The sequence below is a fragment of the Melanerpes formicivorus genome, unplaced genomic scaffold, assembly GCF_026170545.1.
Source record: "Melanerpes formicivorus ecotype bairdi unplaced genomic scaffold, bMelFor1.0.p_v2 SCAF_66, whole genome shotgun sequence".
NCBI classification, from domain to species: domain Eukaryota; kingdom Metazoa; phylum Chordata; class Aves; order Piciformes; family Picidae; genus Melanerpes; species Melanerpes formicivorus.
In genome coordinates this window covers 2,447,411-2,470,507 of record NW_027142418.1, presented here as the reverse complement: position 1 = coordinate 2,470,507, position 23,097 = coordinate 2,447,411, and the positions used below count along the sequence as shown (strand labels likewise).

The 23,097-nt window shown below is 50.2% G+C and overlaps 1 protein-coding gene across 7 annotated transcripts in view; it reads right to left on the bottom strand.

Annotated features, from left to right (window-relative positions):
- IQSEC1 (IQ motif and Sec7 domain ArfGEF 1) overlaps nucleotides 1–23,097 on the bottom strand; it is a 511,294-nt gene that overhangs the window by 5,761 nt on the left and 482,436 nt on the right. For 6 of the 7 annotated variants that reach the window (XM_068162621.1, XM_068162622.1, XM_068162623.1 and 3 more), the window contains 6 exons: nucleotides 21,869–21,898; nucleotides 20,049–20,174; nucleotides 18,670–18,769; nucleotides 14,597–14,758; nucleotides 10,344–10,520; nucleotides 1,070–1,119 (listed from right to left, as the gene is read on the bottom strand). In XM_068162621.1, the coding sequence (XP_068018722.1) occupies nucleotides 1,070–1,119; nucleotides 10,344–10,520; nucleotides 14,597–14,758; nucleotides 18,670–18,769; nucleotides 20,049–20,174; nucleotides 21,869–21,898 (645 nt within the window). The remainder of the gene's footprint in view (nucleotides 1–1,069; nucleotides 1,120–10,343; nucleotides 10,521–14,596; nucleotides 14,759–18,669; nucleotides 18,770–20,048; nucleotides 20,175–21,868; nucleotides 21,899–23,097) is intronic. The other variant, XM_068162627.1, reaches the window with a different exon arrangement.

Below are 23,097 nucleotides of genomic sequence, written 5' to 3'. Positions count from 1 at the left end.
CACTAAGGTTCCTCGAGGTGAGCGTGTTCTTCTGAGCAGTGGCTGCTATGGTTTAGCCTGGGATGGTGTGTATTTAGCTTCTGGACATTTAGGTTGTTATTTTTTTTTGGGGGGGGGGGGGGGGGCGGGGGGGGGAGGTTTAGGGGGTTTGGGGTGGGGCCAGGAGATGAGTTGTATCGTGCAAAAAGAGCTAGGGGACACAACAGGACTTAGGTAAATTGTGCTAGGTCGAGAACTGCAAGCTACCTAGAGCAAACACAAAAAAAATAACCCCCACCCCAAACAACCCCCAAAAATACCCCAAACAACCCCAAAAAAAATCAAACAAAAAACAAAACAGAAAAAGAGAACCAAAGGAACAAACAAACAAAAAAAAAAACCACCCAAACAAAACCCAAAACCAAACCAAAGGAAAGAAAAAGAGCTGCAAGCTGAATTCCGAGACATGAACAGTATATATATAAATGGTTTTGAAGATGAATGAAATCTCATGAAATCCACATTGAATTCACCTGGCTTGGCATACTTATTTTGGTTGCTGTTGTTTGGTTTTGCCTCCCATGCCCTATCTGTGCAATTCCATGGGGTCATGACTGCAGACACTGAGCAATTTGAACTCGGAAAAAGAAGCGATGGGAATGGCCGAGCGTGACAGGTCGAGAGTGGGAGCTCGAGATCGAACAGCGATGACAGTGGACTGGGGGTAACAAAGAGCGAGTGGGCTTTGTAAAGCTGGGACCAGACTGACATGGTGGCAGAAGGACACATCATACTCATTGAACCATGCTTGCAGGAAACGAAGGGGGCGAGGTTAGCTCAAACCAAGGAGATGGCATCGGTCTGAAACAAGCTGTCAGTGCTTTGGAAGCTGGCAGAATACGGAGTGAGTAGCCTAGGCATGCAGTTTGTTTGAGGCAGGCAGGTTATATGTTAGAAGAAAAAAAAAGAGCAAAAAAAAAAAAGAGATATGTGTGTGTATATATATGTATATATATATATATAAAATAAAAAGAAAGGTTTGAAATGCACATCATCACATCCAGCTAGACATCAGGAGCTTCCTACTTACTTCCATATTGCTGTCTAGCGATCCTGCACTGCTGCGTCGCCCACGCTTGCCTGCCCAGGACATGCAACACCAGAGATTAGAGACTGAGACAAGACCCGGGTGAAAAACAGCTGCTCCCCCTCCAGCACTAGAGGAGTCTCTACACCCAGCTAGGGGGAGGGGGCTCAGGGGATCGGTACAGCAGCTACCAAGGCAGAAACTTCCATCTTTGAGGCCGTTAGTTAGGTCAAGTTTCTGTACCTGAGGGAGTTGGAGCAGGGAGCGTTGGTGGGAAGCGGCTCTCATTAGCAGGGGGTGAGTTTTTAATGGGCAGCACGTGGGGTTTCATCTACATTTAGCAGTACCATGATGATGTTGGCCAGCAACAATGCAATTTCCTGCAATCTAATGGTCTGTGAAGATTCTTTCATATATAGATTTGCTACCAGTTGTATTTGGGGAGTGGGTATTAACTTAAATACAGAATGCAATGCTGGCATATTCTGAACTTGGGGGGTGGGGGGGATCAGTGAGGGGCATTGCTTTCATCAGTTCAACTCAAGAACCTCAGTGGATTTCATATAATCTTCTTTCATGAGGTTTAAAAGAAACTAAACTTAATTTTTTTTTCTCTTCTTAATTTCTTTCTTTCTTTCTTTCCCCCCCCCCAGCAATCCACCCAGAATCTGTCTTGACAGTATGGCCAGGGTTTGTTTGTTTAGCTGTGCAGTGCCTTTATAGAATCACAGAATGGTCTGGCTTGGAAGGGACCTCCAAAGGTCATCCAGTCCAAGCCCCTCTGCACTCAGCAGGGACATCCTTCACTAGATCAGGTTGCCCTGAGCCCTCTTGAAACTCACCTTCAGTATCTCCAGGGATGGGGCCCCAACCACCAACCTGGGCGACCTGTTTAAATGTTCCACCACCCTCATGGTGCAGAACTTGTTCCTAACACCCTATTTAAACCTGCTCCTCTCTAGTTTGAAGCCACTGCTCCTTGTCCTGTCCCTGCAGGCCTTTGCAAGCAGTCTCTCTCCATCCTTCCTGTAGCCCCCTTCAGGCACTGGAAGGCTGCTATTAGGTGACCGCGGAGCCTCCTCATTTCCAGGCTGAACAACCCCAGCCTGATGGATTTGTTCTCCAATCCTCTCAAAGTGCCAAAGACATTCACCTAGGGCTACACAGGAGACACCAGCTTGTTTGCTTAAGAGCCTGAATACTTCAGTGGCTGTACACAGGATCCCAGCTTGTCTCTCTCCCTTCACAGGTGGCTGTTTCTGAGAAGAGGGCTGGTGCAGCATGGCTGTGCAACACTTCCAAATCCTTCACTGGCAGGGTGTGCAAACAAGGCTAACCTTGGAAGAGCTGTCAGGTTCTCTAAGCTTCTCTAACATCTGCATGGCTTTAGAAACCTGGCTTCCTCCCTGCTTTCCTCCCAAATATCAAAAGACAGTCTTCACCCTTCCTTGCTACATTGCTGCCTTCAGGATCATCTGCTCTAGCAGGTGGTTTTGGAGAGGAACGTGAAGATCCCAGCATCATTATGAGCCATATATCCTCACTGTAGAAGCCCAAAAGCCACCTAGTATGAGACTTAAAGAGAAGAACTTCAGGACTGGTTTGTCAGTGGGATTTCTGGGAGGTGCACCCTTACTTCTTGGCACACCCCTTCAGCCCAGTTTAGAATAGAATAGACCAGACCAGACGAGGTTGGAAGAGACCTTCAAGATCATCAAGTCCAACCTATCATCCAACACCACCTAATCAACTAACCCATGCCACCAAGCACCCTGTCAAGTCTCCTCCTGAACACCTCCAGTGATGGTGACTCCACCACCTCCCTGGGCAGCACATTCCAATGGGCAATCACTCTCTCTGTGTAAAACTTCCTCCTGACCTCCAGCCTAAACCTCCCCTGGTGCAGTCTGAGACTGTGTCCTCTTGTTCTGGTGCTGGGTGCCTGGGAGAAGAGTCCAACCTCTGCCTGGCTACAACCTCCCTTCAGGTAGTTGTAGAGAGCAATAAGGTCTCCCCTGAGACTCCTCTTCTCCAGGCTAAGCAACCCCAGCTCCCTCAGTCTCTCCTCACAGGGCTGTGTTCCAAGCCCCTCACCAACTTTGTTGCCCTTCTCTGGACACCTTCCAGCAACCTCTTTCCTAAGCTGAGAGGCCCAGAACTGGACACAGGACTCAAGGTGTGGCCTAACCAGTGCAGTGTACAGGGGCAGAATGACCTCCCTGCTCCTGCTGGCCACACTCTTCCTGATGCAGGCCAGGATGCCATTGGCCCTGCTGGCTGCCTGGGTACACTGCAGGCTCATGTTCAGCCTACCATCGACCAGCACCCCCAGGTCCCTCTCTGCCTGGCTGCTCTCCAGCCACTGACCCCAGCCTGTAGCACTGCCTGGGGTTCCTGTGGCCAATGTGCAGAACCTGGCACTTGGATGTGTTCAATCTCATGCCCTTGGACTCTGCCCATCTGTCCAGCCTGTCCAGGTCCCTCTGCAAAGCCTCTCTACCCTCCTTAGACTATCCATAGCATCACCGACTGCTTTGGGTTGGAAGGGACCTTTAAAGGTCCTCTTGTCCAACCCCCTTGCAGTGAGAGCAGGGACATCTGCAACTGACAAGGTTGCTCAGAGCCCCCATCCAACCTCACCTGTAACGTATGATCTAAAACCACTGACCTGGCAGGTCATGGGATGCCACCCTGCAACCCAAGTTTCCTTGAAGAGCCACGGTTCTCTTTAGACCACTCTAAGAGTTCCCCCTCTCTCGTAATCTCAAAGAGTTAGTCCCCAGTGCAAACCCCCTTACACTGACACAAACTTGAGGGGAAGGTGTCTCTGGTCAGGTTTGGCTTCTTCAATTCATTGGAATCTTGAACAATTCCCCTTGCCAAGCTCTGTGCCCAAAGCTTGGCAGATCATCTCTTGCAGCTTTATCCTGATCAAAACCATAACTGTGCTACCTTATGACCCCCCCCCCCCCCCCCAAGAAAAACTGCTCTCAATAATCCCTTCTTTTCACTTCTGCTCAGGCTTTGGTATTTTTTTCTGCTCTGCTAAGGGGATTAGTAGTGATTAACACTCAAATCACTCTTGCCTGCTGATAGAAAACATGGAGGGAGAGCCATCTCTGAATGTAGCAGTCAGCATCACAAACACAGACTGACAGCTGCCACCAGTCACTAAGTGTGGCCAAAAATGAAGGAAAACAGAAAAACCCAATGCCTGCTGCATAGGGCAAAGCCTGTGATAAAATAACCATGAGCAGGGTATATACACAGTGTGTATGGACAGAGAGACAGATGGAGTTCTGCTTGGAATCATTTCAGGGCAAAGAAGGACTAGCAAAGCCAAGAGCAAAGAGAAAATCCTCCTGCACATGGCTGGGATTGCCCTCAGACCACAATCATGAGGTTTGGGTTTTGCTAAAAGCCAGACTGAACCCAACTCTCTCCTGACCTGGTGTCTGGTACTAGAGGTGTGAAACAAATCCTCCAGAGCCTTCCCCTGACGATGGGTGCTCAGACAAGGCTGCTCCCAGCTCTTGGAGCTGCCATCTCTTCTCAAAAATGTTTGTCCAGAGCTCCAGCATTCACAGAACCACAGAATCCCAGCACGGCAGGGGGCAGAAGGGGCCTTTGGAGATCACTCAGTCCAACATGCCTGCTAAAGCAGGACACCCACAGCAGCTTGCCAGGAGGACAAGGGCCAGGAGGGGTTGGAAGCTCTCCAGAGAAGGAGACCACAACCTCTCTGGGCAGCCTGCTCCAGGGCTCCAGCATTCACACACTAAACAAGTTTCTCCTCCTGACACTCAGATGGAACCTCCTGGGTTCCAGTTTGTACTTGTTGCTCCTTGTCCTGTCCTTGGGCACCACTGACAAGAGTCTGCCCCCATCCTCTTGCCCCAACCCTTTAGCTCTTGCTGAGCATTGCTCAGACCCCCTGTGGGGCTGCTCTTCTCCAGGCTCAGCAGCCCCAGGGCTCTCAGCCTTTGCTCCTCACAGAGCTGCTCGAGGCCCCTCAGCAGCTTTGTAGCCCTTCACTGGACTCTCTCAGTAGTCTCTGTGGGTCTGTGATTGTTTTGAGCTAGCTCAAAACAACTGATCTTAGTAGTAAGCCTGATGCCAGCCTGCCCTGCTGTGCAGTTTCCAGTGCTCCACAGGTGTGCCAGGTGGGTGTTACCTCAGCAAAACATCCAGTTACAAACCAGAGCAGGCTGCAATCATTCCCCCCACCCTGACAGGTTAGGAATGGGGAGAAGAAAGCTTACCACCATAAACTCCATGTGAAAGCCCTGGGTCCTCCAGCAACTGAAAGTCACTGGAATTCAGACTGACCACCATACAATCAAATCAAAACATCTGTGAGATACAGAATCAGAGGCACAGCCACAGCCTAATCCTCCGGTGCTCTGCTTTAGTGTCTAAATGATTCTTCTCACAGACTCACACACTGGTTTTGGTAGGAAGCTTTAAAGCTCATCCAGTCCAACCCCCCCTGCACTCAGCAGGGACCTCTGCAATTAGGCCAGTTTGCTCAGTGCCCCAACCAACCTGATCTGCAGTGGTTCCAGGGATGGGGCAGCTCCCACCTCTCTGGGCAACCCAGGCCTGGCCCCCACCACTCTCTGTAAAAAAACATCTCCTCCTTTTATCTACTTCAAATCTCTCTTTTTAACCAACACCCCTTGTCCTATCACAATAGGCCCTTCTAAAACATCTGTCCCCAGCTTTCTGCTCAGCCCCTTGAAGTACTGAAATGCCACCAGAAGGTCTCCCTGGAGCCTTCTCTTCTCCAAGGCTGAACAATTCCAACTCTCTCCCCCTGTGTGTAGTGGGAGGCAGCCTAGTGCTAGGCACAGCCTTGGTGTCTCTAACAGGATTTACTTTGGGCTAGCAAAGCAAATAAAGCTTTTCTGTTTTCAAATGGCAATTGTGCAGCTCTGCTGCTCCTGCTGCAGGTGAAGCACAAACTCAGACTGCTTGGTGTTGGGAAGGACTTTTCAAGGCCATCCAGTCCAACCTCCCCTGCAGTCAGCAGAGACCTCTGCAACTAGAGGAGGTTGCTCAGAGCCACAACCAGCCTGACCTCAGGGGTTCCAGGGATGGGGCTTCTACCACCTTTCTGGGCAACCTGGGCCAGGGTCTCACCACCCTCAGGGTAAAAAAATTCTTGCTTGTCTTCAGGGACCACTGGGACTTCACGTCTTTCACACACTCCACATCTTTCAGTAGGCTTACTTGGCATGTAGTGGTAAATGCTGCATGTCCAAAATTCTATTGGAACTCACAAACCTCAGCTTGAATTGCATTCAAACTTGTCTGTCTTCTCCTATTTTTGTGTAAATTAAGAATTTCTGAGTCTGGGATAAGCAAATTCAGCTCTTCCCCAACTATACAGCTCAAGAAAGTGTAATAAAAACTATACACAATTTACTTCTGGGAAAAATAAAGCAATGAACACTTCTGCCATGTTCCCATCTTGGACCAGCTGGTTGCCACATTCTGCTTTGTGTTCCATGGAAAGATCTGTCAATCCATGGCAGTGTTCTCCTGGAAATCAAGGGACCTTTATTCACCTCCTTTTTGCCATTAGGTTTTAAGCAATCGTGGCAAACTCGTGGGAGAACAACCAGCAGGAAGGGATTCCTGACAGAGGAGTGTGGCCTTCCCTCAGGGATTACAGCTTAGGAGTCTGAATCCCTCAGGGATTCAACATTCTTTAGGTCTAAGAAGCTTATGAACTCTCTTTCCCAAGAGATAAATTCAAAGCCACCACTGACTACTGATACCTGGTAGGGAGTGAGGGATTGCTCTCTTCAATCCTTTTGTCATACCCCTGTGCCACCCAAATGCTCTTCAGTCACATTTCCCCTTCACTGAGTCAATATTCTAAACCTTGCCCTTGGTCTTTGCACTTTCCATTGGACAATCATCTGCCTCACTGCAGAAATACTCAAGGAGGACATTTCCTTAGGCTCATTAGGTTGACTTCTGTCTGCATGGAGGAGGGAAATCCTGAAGTCTCTGCCTTCATCAGGCCTTTTCCTACAGAAGGACGTGGGCACACACACAGTCCCACCACTCCTGTCCCTCCTCCTTGGTGATCCTGTGTTTCACCTGCAAAGAGTTGAGGGAACCTAACTCAGTACTCTGCAGTAAGGTGCAGTATCTTCCTAGCTGCAGGAAGATCCTTTGGCTTTCTATGGATCACCTCTCCCACATTTAAACCCTTTCTGCAGCAAGGAGTAGCATCTTGCTAACTGCAGGAGAATCCTTTGGCTTTCCATGGATCACCTCTCCCACATTTAAACCCCTTCTGCAGTAAGGTGTAGCATCCTGCTAACTGCAGGAGGATCCTTTGGCTTTCTATGGATCACCTCTCCCACATTTAAACCCTTTCTGCAGCAAGGTGCAGCATCCTGCTAACTGCAGGAGGATCCTTTGGCTTTCTATGGATCACCTCTCCCACATTTAAACCCTTTCTGCAGTAAGGTGCAGCATCCTGCTAACTGCAGGAGGATCCTTTGGCTTTCTATGGATCACCTCTCCCACATTTAAACCCTTTCTGCAGCAAGGAGTAGCATCTTGCTAACTGCAGGAGGATCCTTTGGCTTTCTATGGATCACCTCTCCCACATTTAAACCCTTTCTGCAGTAAGGTGCAGCATCCTGCTAACTGCAGGAGGATCCTTTGGCTTTCTATGGATCACCTCTCCCACATTTAAACCCTTTCTGCAGCAAGGAGTAGCATCTTGCTAACTGCAGGAGGATCCTTTGGCTTTCTATGGATCACCTCTCCCACATTTAAACCCCTTCTGCAGTAAGGTGCAGCATCTTGCCAACTGCAGGAGGATCCTTTGGCTTTCTGTGGATCACCTCTCCCACATTTAAACCCTTTCTGCAGTAAGGTGCAGCATCTTGCCAACTGCAGGAGGATCCTTTGGCTTTCTATGGATCACCTCTCCCACATTTAAACCCTTTCTGCAGTAAGGTGTAGCACCTTGCTAACTGCAGGAGGATCCTTTGGCTTTCTATGGATCACCTCTCCCACATTTAAACCCCTTCTGCAGTAAGGTGTAGCATCCTGCTAACTGCAGGAGGATCCTTTGGCTTTCTATGGATCACCTCTCCCACATTTAAACCCTTTCTGCAGTAAGGTGCAGCATCTTGCCAACTGCAGGAGGATCCTTTGGCTTTCTATGGATCACCTCTCCCACATTTAAACCCTTTCTGCAGCAAGGTGTAGCATGTTGCCAACTGCAGGAGGATCCTTTGGCTTTCTATGGATCACCTCTCCCACATTTAAACCATCTCAGCCTTGCATGCAAGCTCTTCCCTGAGGACAGGCAGAAAAGACAAGAGATCATCTTGTTAAAGTGACACCAAGTAACACAGCAAATCGCAGGGGTGGAATTCCTGCAGTCAGTTGCACTGCACAAGCCCAAACAGAAACTCTCCATAATTCTCAACTCAAGAGTTAAAATTAAGTTTAGTTGGGTTTAACAAACTCCTTGGTAAACCCTGCAGTCTGTGTGAGTGATTTCTGCTTTTTTTTGTTGCTGTTTGCTATGGACAGAGGTTATTTTCAGGAGTCAGCATGCCAACCTCCAGGCATGCCCTGCGGAAACGTGGAATGTTTTCATGAGGACACATCCTTCTTTAGTGCAGAAAACCCATAACATGAATTTAAACACAGGGCAATGATTGGAAGACAGGGATGAAAAATTCCTATGGGATGCAGAAAAAAAAAACCCAATAAAGAATAAAGAGAAAGGATCTGGACCCACAGGTATGGGTAGAGGTACCCACTGAACTCACATATTCAGCAATATGGTAGTTCTCACTCCAGTGAAATGAGAACAAAACAACAAACAGGGTGATGGAAGTATCCTCAAATCTGAGAGGTAACAGTGGTGGAGACTTAGTGGCTTGATCTAAGACCCACCGAAGCCAGTCAAGCACCAACGTCTGGCTTCGGCCTGGTTTTGGATCAAGGCCCTAGGTCGTTCCAATGAAGCAAATGGAGGTATGAGTATGAAAGCCTAAAGAGAGAATAAAAGAATTGAAAGAGCTCACTCTCTACATATCTGGATGCACACACAAACCCCCACCAACCACAGACTGGCATTTCAGGTTGCAACAGTTGTATTGCAGCGCAGCTGAAATCTCTTCTTTAGGTAGAAGAGGACAAAGTTGAAGTGGTTGCCTGCTACCAAAGGGTTGGAATGACGACTGCACTGGAAAGCCCCACTGCAGTTAAAGGACCAAATCAGAGCTGTAACACAGCCTATCAACTAAAAAAAAAAACCCAAACCACCAAAAAAAGTACTTCAAAATGCACTCTCTAGTTGCTGCTGCTTCCCCCAGAAGGTGCTTCCCGAGCAGCGGGCACGGCGCTCGGCTACGGCTTCTGGGGACAGGAATCGCCTTCAGCACCGAACAACAAGGTTACTACCAGGGGCAGTCTGCCACTTCTGCATTACTGAGGCAAACCACAAACTGAAAACAACCCCAACTTGCTCTGGCTGGGAAAAAAATCATCCCCCCCAACTCCTTGCCTAGAGTCTTCAGCTGTACTAATCAGTGACTAAAGCTCAAGGCAGAGCGGTGGCTTCGTGTGCTCTCGGTGTTCTCACCCACCAGGCCTTCCTGTGGGCTACTGGCATCGGTATTTCACACCAACCTCTTCTGCAAGAGCTGGGAACTGTGCTTTTGAGTGCTGAACGTCTAAGGGAGCAGTGGGGACAAGGCTGTGTGTGGATCACATGGCTCTAGGCGGAATTTAGCAGGGCTTCACTCAATTTCATTCATCAGTGTGGTAACACAGGTGTACACTTGAGCACAGAATACACAGAAAGCGGTCATCACACACAGACCAGTGTCTTGTCTTTTCTCTCTAAGCCTATTGTATGGAGGGGAAGAAGCAAAGGGGAAGGGGGAAAAACCAAAAGAAAGGAAATCTAAGTGGGTTGCTCCCAGCAGGAGTCGAGCATTACTGTGCAGAACACTTACAATTTGTCCTCTGTCTTCACTCTCCTTTAAAAGTCTACATAGCAATCTACAACGGTTTAACTGTGGTTCAAACAGTGGTTGCTTAATAGAACAAGGAGTGGGGGGGAGGGAACAAACAAACAAACCACAGACACAAATTAACCACCAGCTATGAAAGAGGAGCTACTCCGAGGGTCTGCAGTGTCGGTCTGGGCAGGTGTGGGCTCTGCAGGCCGGGCCGGGGGGGGCCGGGCGTGCAGGGCTGGGAGCGGGGGCGGCAGGGCAGCGCTTACCTGCTTCCGACAGGTCCCGCAGGGAGCTGCTCAGAGCGCTCCGCTTCAGCCCCTCCCCGCTGGCGTAGCTGTCGTCCAGGCATGCTCGGTTCAGCGTCCCGTTGCCGGAGTCCTTCTTCAGGCTGGAGCACTGCGACATGCTCGGCCGCACCACGCCCTTCTGCTTCTCCAGCTCGGCTGCAAGGGAGAAGGAGGCTGCGGTTTGTATTTACAGCTGATTAGGGAGGAGGCGGCCGCGGCCCCGCTCCTGCCTCTGGGCAGCTGTCGCTGCGAGGAACAGGGAAGGGCTGCGGGACAGAGAGGAAGCCCATCAGCTCCCACTATTGCAGGGTCCTGCACCCGGGGAGGAACGAGCCCCTGCAGCAGTACAGGTGAGGGCTGACCTGCTGGAAGGCAGCTCCACGGAGGAGGACCTGGGGAAGATGGTGGACAACAAGTTCCCCATGAACCAGCAATGTGCCCTCTTAGCCAAGAAGGCAAATGATTGCCTGGGGTACATGAAGAAGACTCTGGACAGCAGGTTGAGGGAGGTTCTCCTCTGCCTCTACTCTACCCTAGTGAGGCCAGGTCTGCAGTCCTGGGTCCAGTTCTGGGCTCCTCAGTTCAAGAGAGACAGGAAACTAATGGAGAGAGTCCAGTGGAGGCTACAAGGATGCTGAGGGGCCTGGAGCATCTCTGTGAGGAGCAAAGGCTGAGAGTCCTAGGGCTGTTGAGCCTGGAGAAGAGCAGCCCCACAGGGGATCTGAGCAATGCTCAGCAAGAGCTAAAGGGTGGGAGGCAAGACGCTGGGGCCAGACTCTTGTCAGTGGTGCCCAAGGACAGGACAAGGAGCAACAAGTACAAACTGGAACTCAGGAGGTTCCATCTGAGAGTCAGGAGGAGAAACTTGTTTGGGTACTGGAGCCCTGGAGCAGGCTGCCCAGAGAGGTTGTGGAGTCTCTTTTCTGGAGAGATTCCAACCCCCCCCATGGCATTGTGCTCCTGGGCAAGCTGCTGTGGGTGCCCTGCTTTAGTAGTGGGGGCTGGACTGGATGATCCCCAGAGGTGCCTCCCAACCTCCATCATGCTGGATTCATAGATTTTTGGCACTGGTAAATGCCAGAGAGGAACTTCACCCCAGTACCAACAGCTTTATCTTGCAACACAGAGGGCGAAAGGCTGTTCCTCTTTGGGAGATACAGAAGACAAAATTTCATCTCCAGACACTCATCTCTAAGCTCTGTGGCTACTTAATTGAGAAAACACAGGAAAATCAACTGGGAAACAAAGGAAAACTCAGTGAAACATATTTGAAGGGCCACATTTCAGAGTGATGCAAACCATCCCTAATCTTCTTGCTGTAATTTACACTACAAATTACACATCCATCTCTGCTGCTATTGGCAGTTTGTCCAGCCTGTGTTTTTGACTGCAGTAAACAACAGGCAATGAACTCAGTAGAGGCTTCAGATCTCACTGAGTGTTAGCTCTTTCTGGACTCAAAACCATGGGGAAAAAAAGACCCCACATTGTTGCCTTGAAGTTTGAAAGAGTTCCAGTGTTCCTCTTCTGTAGGTGTTCAGTAGACAGATCCTAAAGATGAAAGCTCAACAACTTGGCCAGGTTGGAAGGGACCCTGAGGATCACCTGGTCCAACCATGCTTGGCAATGGTATAGTTTAAATGAGATGACACATTGCCAGACCCAGCACCCTGTTAAAAGGAGCTTTACAAGTGTCCAGTGTAAGCAAACCCACTACTGCTCTTGGGAGGTTATTCCAGTGCCTAACTGTTCTCATTGTGATGGGTGTGGCAATTCAGGCTGGGTGCCTCCTGTTCCTGCCACATCGGTTACACCTCTGGTGTCCTGAGGGTCCAGCCCAGGAGGTGGACACAGGAAACAGCCTATTTCATACCCATAATATCCTGCACCCTATAGATCCATCTGCAAAGTCTTTCTCTTCCTCTTTCTTCCCTCTCTGCTCCCATGGGAGATGCTCCCTATCAGGTAACGCTGGGGGAGTTATCTCAAGGCCTCTTAGCCTGGCTAGGCCTAATGCCAGGAGAAGGGGGAGGCAGTCTCAGACCTGGCCAGCTGAGACCAGCCTAGCAGTGGGGGAGGGGGAAGAAAGAGCCCTGGGGGTTTTGGGTAGACCCTCAGGTGGGGAGAAGGGAAGTGTTGGGAGGCTTTTGGGTGTGCTGTAGGGGACTCTGTATGCTTTGGGTTTCTGTTGTCACTGTGCTGTGTAGCTTCTGGACAACACTTACTGCTTTTCCATTTAAACCTTCCATCACTTCTGCAGTTCATTTGTGTGATGAGTGTCATTCTTTGGTCCCTTTCAGGGGCAGGAGAGGATCTGCCTGGCCTCAAAGTAGGACAATGGGTTTGATCCCAGGCTGTCAGCCCATGGCTTGGACGGGAGCACACTGCGATGGGTTAGGAAGTGGCTGGAGGGCCGAGCCCAGAGAGTGGTGGTGAATGGTGCCACATCCAGCTGGCAGCCAGTCACTAGTGGTGTGCCCCAAGGATCAGTGCTGGGCCCTGTGCTCTTTAACATCTTTATTGATGACCTGGATGAGGGCATTGAGTCCATCATCAGTAAATTTGCTGACGACACCAAGCTGGGGGCAAGAGTTGATCTGCTGGAGGGTAGAGAGGCTCTGCAGAGGGACCTCGACAGGCTGGACAGATGGGCAGAGGCCAAGGGCATGAGATTTAACACATCCAAATGCCGGGTTCTGCACATTGGCCACAACAACCCCATGCAGTGCTACAGGCTGGGGTCAGAGTGGCTGGAGAGCAGCCAGGCAGAGAGGGACCTGGGGGTGCTGGTTGATGGTAGGCTTAACATGAGCCTGCAGTGTGCCCAGGCAGCCAAGAGGGCCAATGGCATCCTGGCCTGCATCAAGAACAGTGTGGCCAGCAGGAGCAGGGAGGTCATTCTGCCCCTGTACACTGCACTGGTTAGGCCACACCTCGAGTACTGTGTCCAGTTCTGGGCCCCTCAGTTTAGGAAGGAGGTTGACTTGCTGGAACGAGTCCAGAGAAGAGCAACAAAGTTGGTGAGGGGTTTGGAACACAGCCCTGTGAGGAGAGGCTGAGGGAGCTGGGGCTGCTCAGCCTGGAGAAGAGGAGACTCAGGGGTGACCTTATCACTCTCTACAACTACCTGAAAGGAGGTTGTAGACAGGCTGATGATGGTCTCTTCTCCCAGGCACCCAGTACCAGAACAAGAGGACACAGTCTCAGGCTGCGCCAGGGGAGGTTCAGGTTAGATATTAGGAAGAAGTTCTATACAGAGAGAGTGATTGCCCATTGGAATGGGCTGCCCGGGGAGGTGGTGGAGTCGCCGTCATTGAAGGTGTTCAGAAGGAGACTTGATGGGGTGCTTGGTGCCATGGGTTAGCTGTTTGGGTGGGTTGGATTGGTTGATGGGTTGGACACGATGATCTTGAAGGTCTCTTCCAACCTGGTTTGGTTTATTCTAATACAGGTTTATTCTAATGAGCCTGCAGTGTGCCCAGGCAGCCAGCAGGGCCAATGGCATCCTGGCCTGGATCAGGAAGAGTGTGGCCAGCAGGAGCAGGGAGGTCATTCTGCCCCTGTACACTGCACTGGTTAGGCCTCACCTTGAATCCTGTGTCCAGTTCTGGGCTCCTCAGGTTAGGAACGATGTTGACTTGCTGGAACATGTCCAGAGAAGGGCAACAAAGTTGGTGAGGGGAACACAGTCCTGTGAGGACAGGCTGAGGGAGCTGGGGTTGCTTAGCCTGGAGAAGAGGAGACTCAGGGGAGACCTTCTTGCTCTCTACAACTACCTTAAGGGAGACTGTAGGCAGGCAGAGGTTGGTCTCTTCTCCCAGGCAAGCAGCACCAGAACAAGAGGACACAGTCTCAAGCTGTGCCAGGGGAGGTTTAGGCTGGAGGTTAGGAGGAATTTCTACACAGAGAGAGTGATTGCCCATTGGAATGGGCTGCCTGAGGAGGTGGTGGAGTCACCATCACTGGAGGTGTTCAGGAGGAGACTTGACAGGGTGCTTGGTTGCATGGTTTAGTTGATTAGGTGGTGTTGGATGATAGGTTGGACTTGATGATCTTGAAGGTCTCTTCCAACCTGGTCCGGTCTATTCCATTCCATTCCATTCCATTCCATTCCATTCCATTCCATTCCATTCCATTCCATTCCATTCCATCCCATCCCATCCCATCCCATCCCGGATTTCCTTCCAGTGAGCAGCTGGGAGGTGCTGCATTCCGTGGACCTTTGTACTTACACTCTATTCTGTGCTTTTCCATCTCTTGAACCTCTGCAATCGACTCCCTCAGATCATCTGTAAACTTCTTCCTGTCCTGAGGATTTGGTGCATTGAAATTTATTAGCACTTTGATATCTGCTCCTGGAACTGCCGACGTGAGCCGAATCCCGTTGGGGTAATCTAGAAGAAAGAGTCAAGAAATAAGCCCAAATCAATCTAAGCTCTGATTGCTCTGATTGATTGCTGTTTTGCCTTCCATGAAAAGCAAACAACCTGAAGGCTTTGTACTAATATTACCATACAGGGGACAAAGTCTAAAGGTACAGAATTAGAATGTAAAGGCACAGAATTAGAATGAAAATCCTTAAGAGACAGGTTGGGTCACTGCTGGAGGTGTTGAAAGCCAGGTTGGATGAGGTCTTAAGCAATGGAGGCGTCCCTGCCCATGGCAGGTGGTTGGAACTAGATGATCTTTAAGGTCCCTTCCAATCCAAACCAGTCTGTGATTCTCTGGAGAGGTTTCAAACCAACCTGGCCATTGTGATCCTGGCCAAGCTGCTGTGGGATCCCTGCTTTTGCAGGGAGAGTTGGACTGGATGATCTCCAGAGGTTCATTCCAACCCATGCCCTGCTGGGGTTCTGGGATAGCTGATCTGCTGCTGCTGACCACATGACAATCACATCTCCTTTCAGTCAAGCGAGGCAGCTGCCTGCAGCTGCTGTGGTTCAGAATGCAGCCAAAGGGCCACAAGTGCTGGGGAGGCAGTGGGTGGAGAGCTTGGGATCACCTCATGTACTGTTTGAACACTGCCTCTGCACATGGCAGCAAATGGCTCTACAAAGTGCAGCTCTTGAGGAAAGATGTTTATGAAACCCAACAAGGATCTTTGGTAACCCCAAGGTCAGGTGGACCCCCCAAAGAACAGATTTCTTCATACTAAACAAACAGAATTCTTTCCTGTCCAGATGAGGCTGGGCTCTTCTCAGTGGTGCCCAGTGGTGGGACAAGGAGCAGCAGACACAGACTAAAACCCAGGAGGTTTCACTTGAATTTATGAAGAAACTTCATCAGTGGTGACAGAGCCCTGGAGCAGGCTGCCCAGAGAGGTTGTGGAGTCTCCTTCTCTGGAGTCTTTCAAGGGCTGCCTGGATGTGTTCCTCTGTGACCTGTTATAGGTGATCCTGCTCTGGCAGTGGGGTTGGACTCAATGATCCTCGCCAGAGGTCCCTTCCAACCTCTACCACTTCATGATTCTGTGATTCTATGATACTTCTCTGCATCCTATTGATCACCAGGAAACACACAGTCATTGGTTTCAGACAGACTCTCTCAGAGGGGACCTGCCTGCCCTTTAGATTTTGGCAGCAAATGTAAAATACACTTCCCATGTGGGCTATTTATTTCCTCAAGTTACCAGGACATCACTTCCCCTCTTGGAACTCATCCATCCCTCAGTGTAACTGACTTCTAGCATTAGGAGTCCATTCTTCTGCCACCAGTGCCTATCACATTGTTCTATCTCAACCAATGCTTTTGTTGCTTCAGCTTCAAGGATACTAAATTTCACTGACTTGAAGGCAGCTGATTCTGACAGCTGCTGCACACAGATTTACTGAGTGGCAGGATGGCCAAAATAACCTAAAGCTTGCTGGGGGCAGGGGAACCAGGAATGTGAGTGGGACAAACCAGAGGGGAAGAAGAATTCTTCCTGCATTCCACTTAACAGGCACTTAGAGAATCACAGAACCATGGAATGGTCTGGGTTGGAAGGGACCTCCAAAGCTCAGCCAGTCCAACTTCCCCTGCAGTCAGCAGGGACATCCCCAGGCTGCCCAGAGCCCTGTCCAGCCTCTCCTTGAATACCTCCAGGGATGGGGCCCCAACCACCTCCCTGGGCAACCTGTTCCAGTGTTCCACTACCCTCACAGCACAAAACTTGTTCCTCACATCCAATCTCAATCTGCTCTGGTTTGAAGCCATTGCCCCTGGTCCTGTCCCTGCAGGCCTTTGCAAACAGTCTCTCTGAAGCCTTCTCGTAGCCCCCTTCAGGTACTGGAAAGCTCCTATTAGATTTTCCCAGAGCCTTCTCTTCTCCAGGCTGAAGACCTCCAGCTCCCTCAGCCTGTCCTTGTAGCAGAGCTGCTCCAATCCCCTGATCATTTTTGTGACCTGCACCCTCTCCATTGGCTCCATGTCCTTCCTGTATTAAGGGCTCCAGACCTGGATGCAGTATTCCAGGTGAGGTCTCACCAGAGCAGAGTAGAGGGGCAGAATCCCCTCTCTGGATCTGCTGGGCATGGCTTTTGGTGCAGCCCAGGATGCCATTGGCCTTCTGGGCTGCAAGCTCACCCTGCAAGCCACTCTCTCATTCACCCCAGTGAGTCCACCTCAGGAGCCCAAGCATGGCCACTAGAGAGACTCAGTCAAAATGGCTCCAGTTCCCTGGGAGGAATCCAGCCCTTGTGCTCCTAACTTTGACTACAGCTATTTTTATGTTTACTTGACTCAAGTGCTTCTACTTAGCATGCTTATGAGGGTTATTTATTTCTAACATTTATTTAGCTTGACATCAGAGGGATTAGCTATCCTTCTATTTTTAGCAGAGCCCAGGACAGAAATATTTGGCTTTCCTCTCCCCAGAATGAATTTTACATCTTGTGTGTGCATATCAATGAAGTCCAGGCCACCCTGCTGCTCTAAGCTCTGCAAAGCCTCCCCTTCTGAAAGCTCTCCAGGTGCTTTGACTCAGAAACAGCCACTTCTTGTGAGGGAGAGGAGCACTGGGGCACACTTTCAAGGACAAGGGAAAACTGAAGAGCCTTCCACAACAGGAAAGCAGAGAAACTACTGAATGCCACACTGGGCTGCATCCAATTTATCATGAAGGTCACAAGGCATGCTCTGCAAGCCCTGCAGTCAGGTCACACAGGCTCTCTTGTCTCCCTCTGGACAAACAACTGTGCTCTGCTGTCCCTGATGCTCTGGGTTTAGAATCAGGACATGAGCAAACTATCTGCCCTGTGCTGGGTTTTTTTTTGTCTGCTAAGACTAAGCCTGAGAAGTATTAAAGATACAAAGAATATTGGATTGGTGCAGATTACAGCTGACAGAAACAAAAACCTGCCAGAAAATAGAGACTTTAATCTGGTCTCTCTGCTTGGTATTTAGATCTGAAGCAGTGGTAGATTACCGTGGCATGAGGTTGAGATAGAAATCAGGAAAGGAAATTAAACAGTGCCCTGAGTTATCCAGATCATTGTAACAGTTATTATTTAGAGGGCATACATTCAGCTCCAGCTAACTCTGCCACTGACTCAGAAGAGATTCAGCATTATTAGGATTGCTTTACAACCACTTCACTCTTTCCTAGTGGTCACAAACCACACACTTGGCTACAGCCCAAAATACCTAACAGCAGTCTTGCTGTTTCTCCTGCTGGCACCATCTTGTTTTCACCTTTAAGGTCATTCAGAGCAATGTTACTCCTAACTTCAGCATCAAGACTTGGGCCATCCCTTTCCTTCACACAAGGCATTGGTTTCATTTATTTAGAAATCAAATATATTTGTTAAAATTAAAGTTAAAAGAAAGTTAAAAATTACATGTCCAGAGAAGGGCCACAGGGATGAGCAGAGGGCTGGAGCTGCTCTGCTGGGAGGACAGACTGAGGGAGTTGGGGTTGTGCAGTCTGGAGAAGAGAAGGCTCTGAGGAGACCTAATTGTGGCCTTGCAGTATCTGAAGGGGGCTCCAAGAAAGCTGGGGAGGGACTTTTGAGGGTGTCAGGGAGTGATAGGACTGGGGGGAATGGATCCAATCTAAGGATGGGGAATTTAGATTGGATGTTAGGAAGAAGTTGTTGCCCATGAGGGTGGTGAGAGGCTGGCACAGGTTGCCCAGGGAGGTGGTGGAAGCCTCCTGCCTGGAGGTTTTTGCAGCCAGGCTGGCTGTGGCTGTGAGCAAGCTGCTGTAGTGTGAGGTGTCCCTGCCCGTGGTAGGGGGTTGGAACTGGCTGAGACTTGAGGTCCCTTCCAAGCCTGACAATTCTGTGATTCTGTGAAATGGTGACCTGAGAAGAGAGGAGAAACTTACACTGGTTCTCAAAGAGCAGCACTTGCATTCCGTAGAGGGAGAAGGACTGTCGGAAGCTGTACGTCACCGAGTTCTTCTTCTTCTGAAAAATCTTGGTCACCTGAAAGCCAGCAAACAAACAAGCTGAAATATCCCTGTCACTGTATGTGCCTGTGGACATGGCTCTTCTTGAGAAGTAGCACAGGAGAAAACATTTCCTGCCAAAGCTATCATCCAGCTGTCATCTACCAGAAACGGGGAACTTGTCCTGTTCCCCAACAGGTTATCCACGGGACAGCAATGTGCCCTGGGGGCCAAGAAGGCCAGTGGGATCCTGGGGTGCATTAAGAGGAGTGTGTCCAGCAGATCCAGGGAGGTTCACCTCCCCCTCTACTCTGCCCTAGTGAGGCCACACCTGGAATACTGCATCCAGTTCTGGGCTCCCCAGTTCAAGAGGGACAGGGATCTGCTGGAGGGAGTCCAAGGGAGGGCTACAAGGATGCTGAAGGGACTGCAGCACTGCCTGGGGAGGAGAGGCTGAGAGCCCTGGGGCTGTTTAGTCTGGAGAGAAGGCTGAGAGTGATCTGATCAATGTCTATCAATAGCTGAGGGTTGGGGGTCAGGAAGGAAGGGACAGGGACAGCCTCTGCTCACTGTGCCCTGGGATAGGACAAGGGGCAGTGAATGGAAACTCCAGCACAGGAGGTTCCACCTCAACATGAGGAAGAACTTCTTGACTGTGAGGGTCCCAGAGCCCTGGAGCAGGCTGTCCAGAGAGGTTGTGGAGTCTCCTTCTCTGGAGCTTTTGCAGCCCTGTCTGGATGTGTGTGTGACCTGTGCTGGATTCTATGCTCCTGCTCTGGCAGGGGTTTGGACTGGAAAATGTCCAACCTAAATCTCCCCTGGCACAGCTTGAGACTGTGGCCTCTTGTTCTGGAGCTGGGTGCCTGGGCTACAAGCAGGCTACAACCTCCCTTCAGGGAGTTGGAGAGAGCAAGAAGGTCTCCCCTGAGCCTCCTCTTCTCCAGGCTAAGCAACTCCAGCTCCTTCAGCCTCTCCTCACAGGGCTGTGCTCCAGACCCCTCCCCAGCTTTGTTGCCCTCCTCTGGACATGTTCAAGAGCCTCAATGTCCTTCTTAAATTGAGGAGCCCAGAGCTGGGACACAGGACTCAAGGTGTGGCCTAACCAGTGCTGAGCACAGGGGCACAAAGCAAATGACAGATAATGAAGAAAATGAAGAAAGTTGAACTCTTAATCATGCCCAGCTGGTTGGAGCACAGAGTAACAGATAACTGAGATGTATTTTTAGGAGTGCTCATGAACTTAATTGCCACTCATCCAGTGGAGAGAGGCCCTGCTGAGTGCCTCCCTGCAAGCCCAGCCACCTGGAGACACCTACCACGAGAAGATCATTAAACAAGAATATTTCTCTTTGGTGCAATCCAAGCTTCTGAGGTTTATTTGGGTCTGGAACTTCAAACAGCCTGCAGTAGCAAACAAGCCTCCGGTGGGGCAGGGAGAGGACCTGCCGTCACAGAGAAGAAGGTCATGGTTAGTGCAGCAAGAGTGAGCCAGAAAGGGCAGCTTATAAACTCAGACTCTCTTTAATACTTGGGAAATATATTTACCTCTCAGCCCATTAGGCTTTCTCATCACAGGACCAAGAGCAAAACAAAGATTATACAGCACAGCCTTGCATGACTTTCAAACATCATCAAGGCTCTTACAGCAAATTGTCTCTACCAGCTTGCACTCCTGTGTATGGATACCAGTGAAGGTGTTACTGGGCACAGAGTTTTATTACTTGGTGAAATGATAAAAACTTCACAGAGTTTAAAAGTAGAATCACAGAAACAGAGAATTGGTTTGGTTGGAAGAGACCTCTGAGGTCATCGAGTCCAACTTTCAATCCGTCGCCACCATGGCCATTAAACCTTGTCCCAAAGTACCATGGCCACAGGTTTCTTGACTACCTCCAGGGATGGGGACTCCACCACCTCCCTGGGCAGCCTGTGCCAACGCCTGGCCACTCCTGCAGCAAAGAAACTTTTCCTAGTCTCCAACCTAAATCTCCCTTGGCACAATTTCAGGCCATTTCCCCTCGTTCTATAACCTGGCTTCCAGCTCTCTGCTCATGTTCATGGCCTCCTCTGGCCCCACTCTGACAGGTCCCTGTCTGTGCTGTGTTGAGGACTCCAGAGCTGGCCCCAGCACTGCAGGTGTGCTCTCAGGAGAGCAGAGCAGAATCCCTCTCCCTCCCCCTGGTGCCCACTCTGCTGGGGATCAGCTCAGAACATGGTTTGCTCTGGGCTGCGAGTGCATGGTGCTGGCTCACGTTGAGCTTCTCCTCACCCAGCACCCCCAAGTCCTTCCCTTCACTCAGCACTGCTCTCTGTCCACCCAGCCTGGATATGTGCTTGGGATTGCCCCAGTCCAGCTGCAGGACCTGGGCTTTGTTGAACTTCATGAGGTGGCCCCACCTCTCCAGGCCCCTCTGGATGCCATCCCTTCCCTCCAGCCTGTCAGCTGGGCCACACAGCTTGGTGTTGCTGGCAGAGCTGCTGAGGGTGCCTCCATCCCACTGCTCTTGTTGCCAGCAAGAAGCAATCCTTGCACTCCTCTGCTCTGAGGTAGTTTCTTTGTTCCCCATTGGCAGCACTAATGTCATTGTGAAATTGAAGTAAATGGAGGACTGCAGCAGAGGAACAGTTCAGGGTTATTACTGAATCTGCCTATGACTTAAATCTGGAATCAATACCTCCTGCACTCATCTCCCTTTCAGAAGAGAACTGTTCCATCAAGTGACAACACCTTAGTGGAGGATCACTCAATACTGAAATGGGCCAGAAAGAATAAACACCCCAGGGTGTGGGTGGCAAAGGGAGGTGCAGCTGCAATTGGGCTTTGTTATTTACTCTTTACTGGCTGCTTAATTCCTGCAGTGCTAATGGCATTCAAAATCTGTCACAAGTGGACCAGAGAAAGGTCTAGAAAACCCTTGGCAATAATTTGAGCAGGGGATATGCCATTTGGGGGGTGGGAATTGAAAGGAAGCCTTCCTGTTTTAGACTCTGACAATAGCAACCTGCCCAAGCCTCCACAAAGCTCCAAGGTACTAAATGCAGTAATTGCCAGCAGGAGGGAAAAAAGCTGCTGCTTCAGTGAGAAACCCCAGCAAACCCCTCTGAATTTGGGAAGGAGAAAGAGAGGAATACGTACACAGCCCAGTCCATGGTGCAGAGATCCAATCTACAGTAGAAAGACACAGACAAGTTGGTTAAACTTCAGAGCAAGACAGCACTGTATCACAGCAAGCAAACAGGGTGCAGGCTGACTAGGACTAGAGGCCTACCAAGTACAAACATCTCTATCAATACAGCCTGCTGCCCTAGTCCCTGACTTATCTCTCCCACACTTAAACATGTCTCTCAACAGAAGAATCCTTCAGCCTAGGAGGCCACTCAAGGCATTGTTTTCTTGATCCCATTTAATGTTATCACAGAACCACCAAGGTTGGAAGAGACCTCGAGGATCATCAAGTCCAACCTGTCTCCACAGACCTCATGACTAAACCATGGCACCAAGTGCCACATCCAATTCCCTCTTGAACACCTCCAGGGATGGTGACTCCACCACCTCCCTGGGCAGCACATTCCAATGACAAATGACTCTCTCAGTGAAGAACTTTCTCCTCACCTCCAGCCTAAACTTCTCCTGGCACAGCTTGAGACTGTGTCCTCTTGTTCTGGTGCTGGTTGCTTGAGAGAAGAGACCAACCCCTTCCTGGCTACAACCACCTTTCAGGTAGTTGCAGAGAGCAATGAGGTCACCCCTGAGCCTCCTCTTCTCCATGCTAAACAACCCCAGCTCCCTCAGCCTCTCCTCACAGGGCTGTGCTCAAGGCCTCTCCCCAGCCTTGTTGCCCTTCTCTGGACACCTTCAAGTGTCTCGATGTCCTTCCTAAACTGAGGGGCCCAGAACTGGACACAGGACTCAAGGTTTGGCCTAACCAATGCAGAGTACAGGGGCACAATGACTTCAAGAATTAGCTTCAGGATTTGAACTGCCACATGCTGACATAAAAAAATAAAAGGAGGTAAACCCCCCCTCTCTTCACAGAAGCCCTGAGAGAGTCACAGAATCCCCCAGGTTGGAAGAGACCTCCAAGATCATCAAGTCCAACTGATCACCCAACCCTAACTAATCAACCAGGCCAGGCACTGAGTGCCTCATCCAGGCTCTCCTTAAACACCTCCAGGGACCTTGACCCTACCCCTTCCCTTGGCAGAACATTAGAATCATAGAACAGTCAGGGTTGGAAGGGACCTCAAGTCTCAGCCAGTTCCAACCCCCCTGCCATGGGCAGGGACACCTCACACTACAGCAGGTTGCTCACAGCCACATCCAGCCTGGCTGTAAAAACCTCCAGGGATGAGGCTTCCACCACC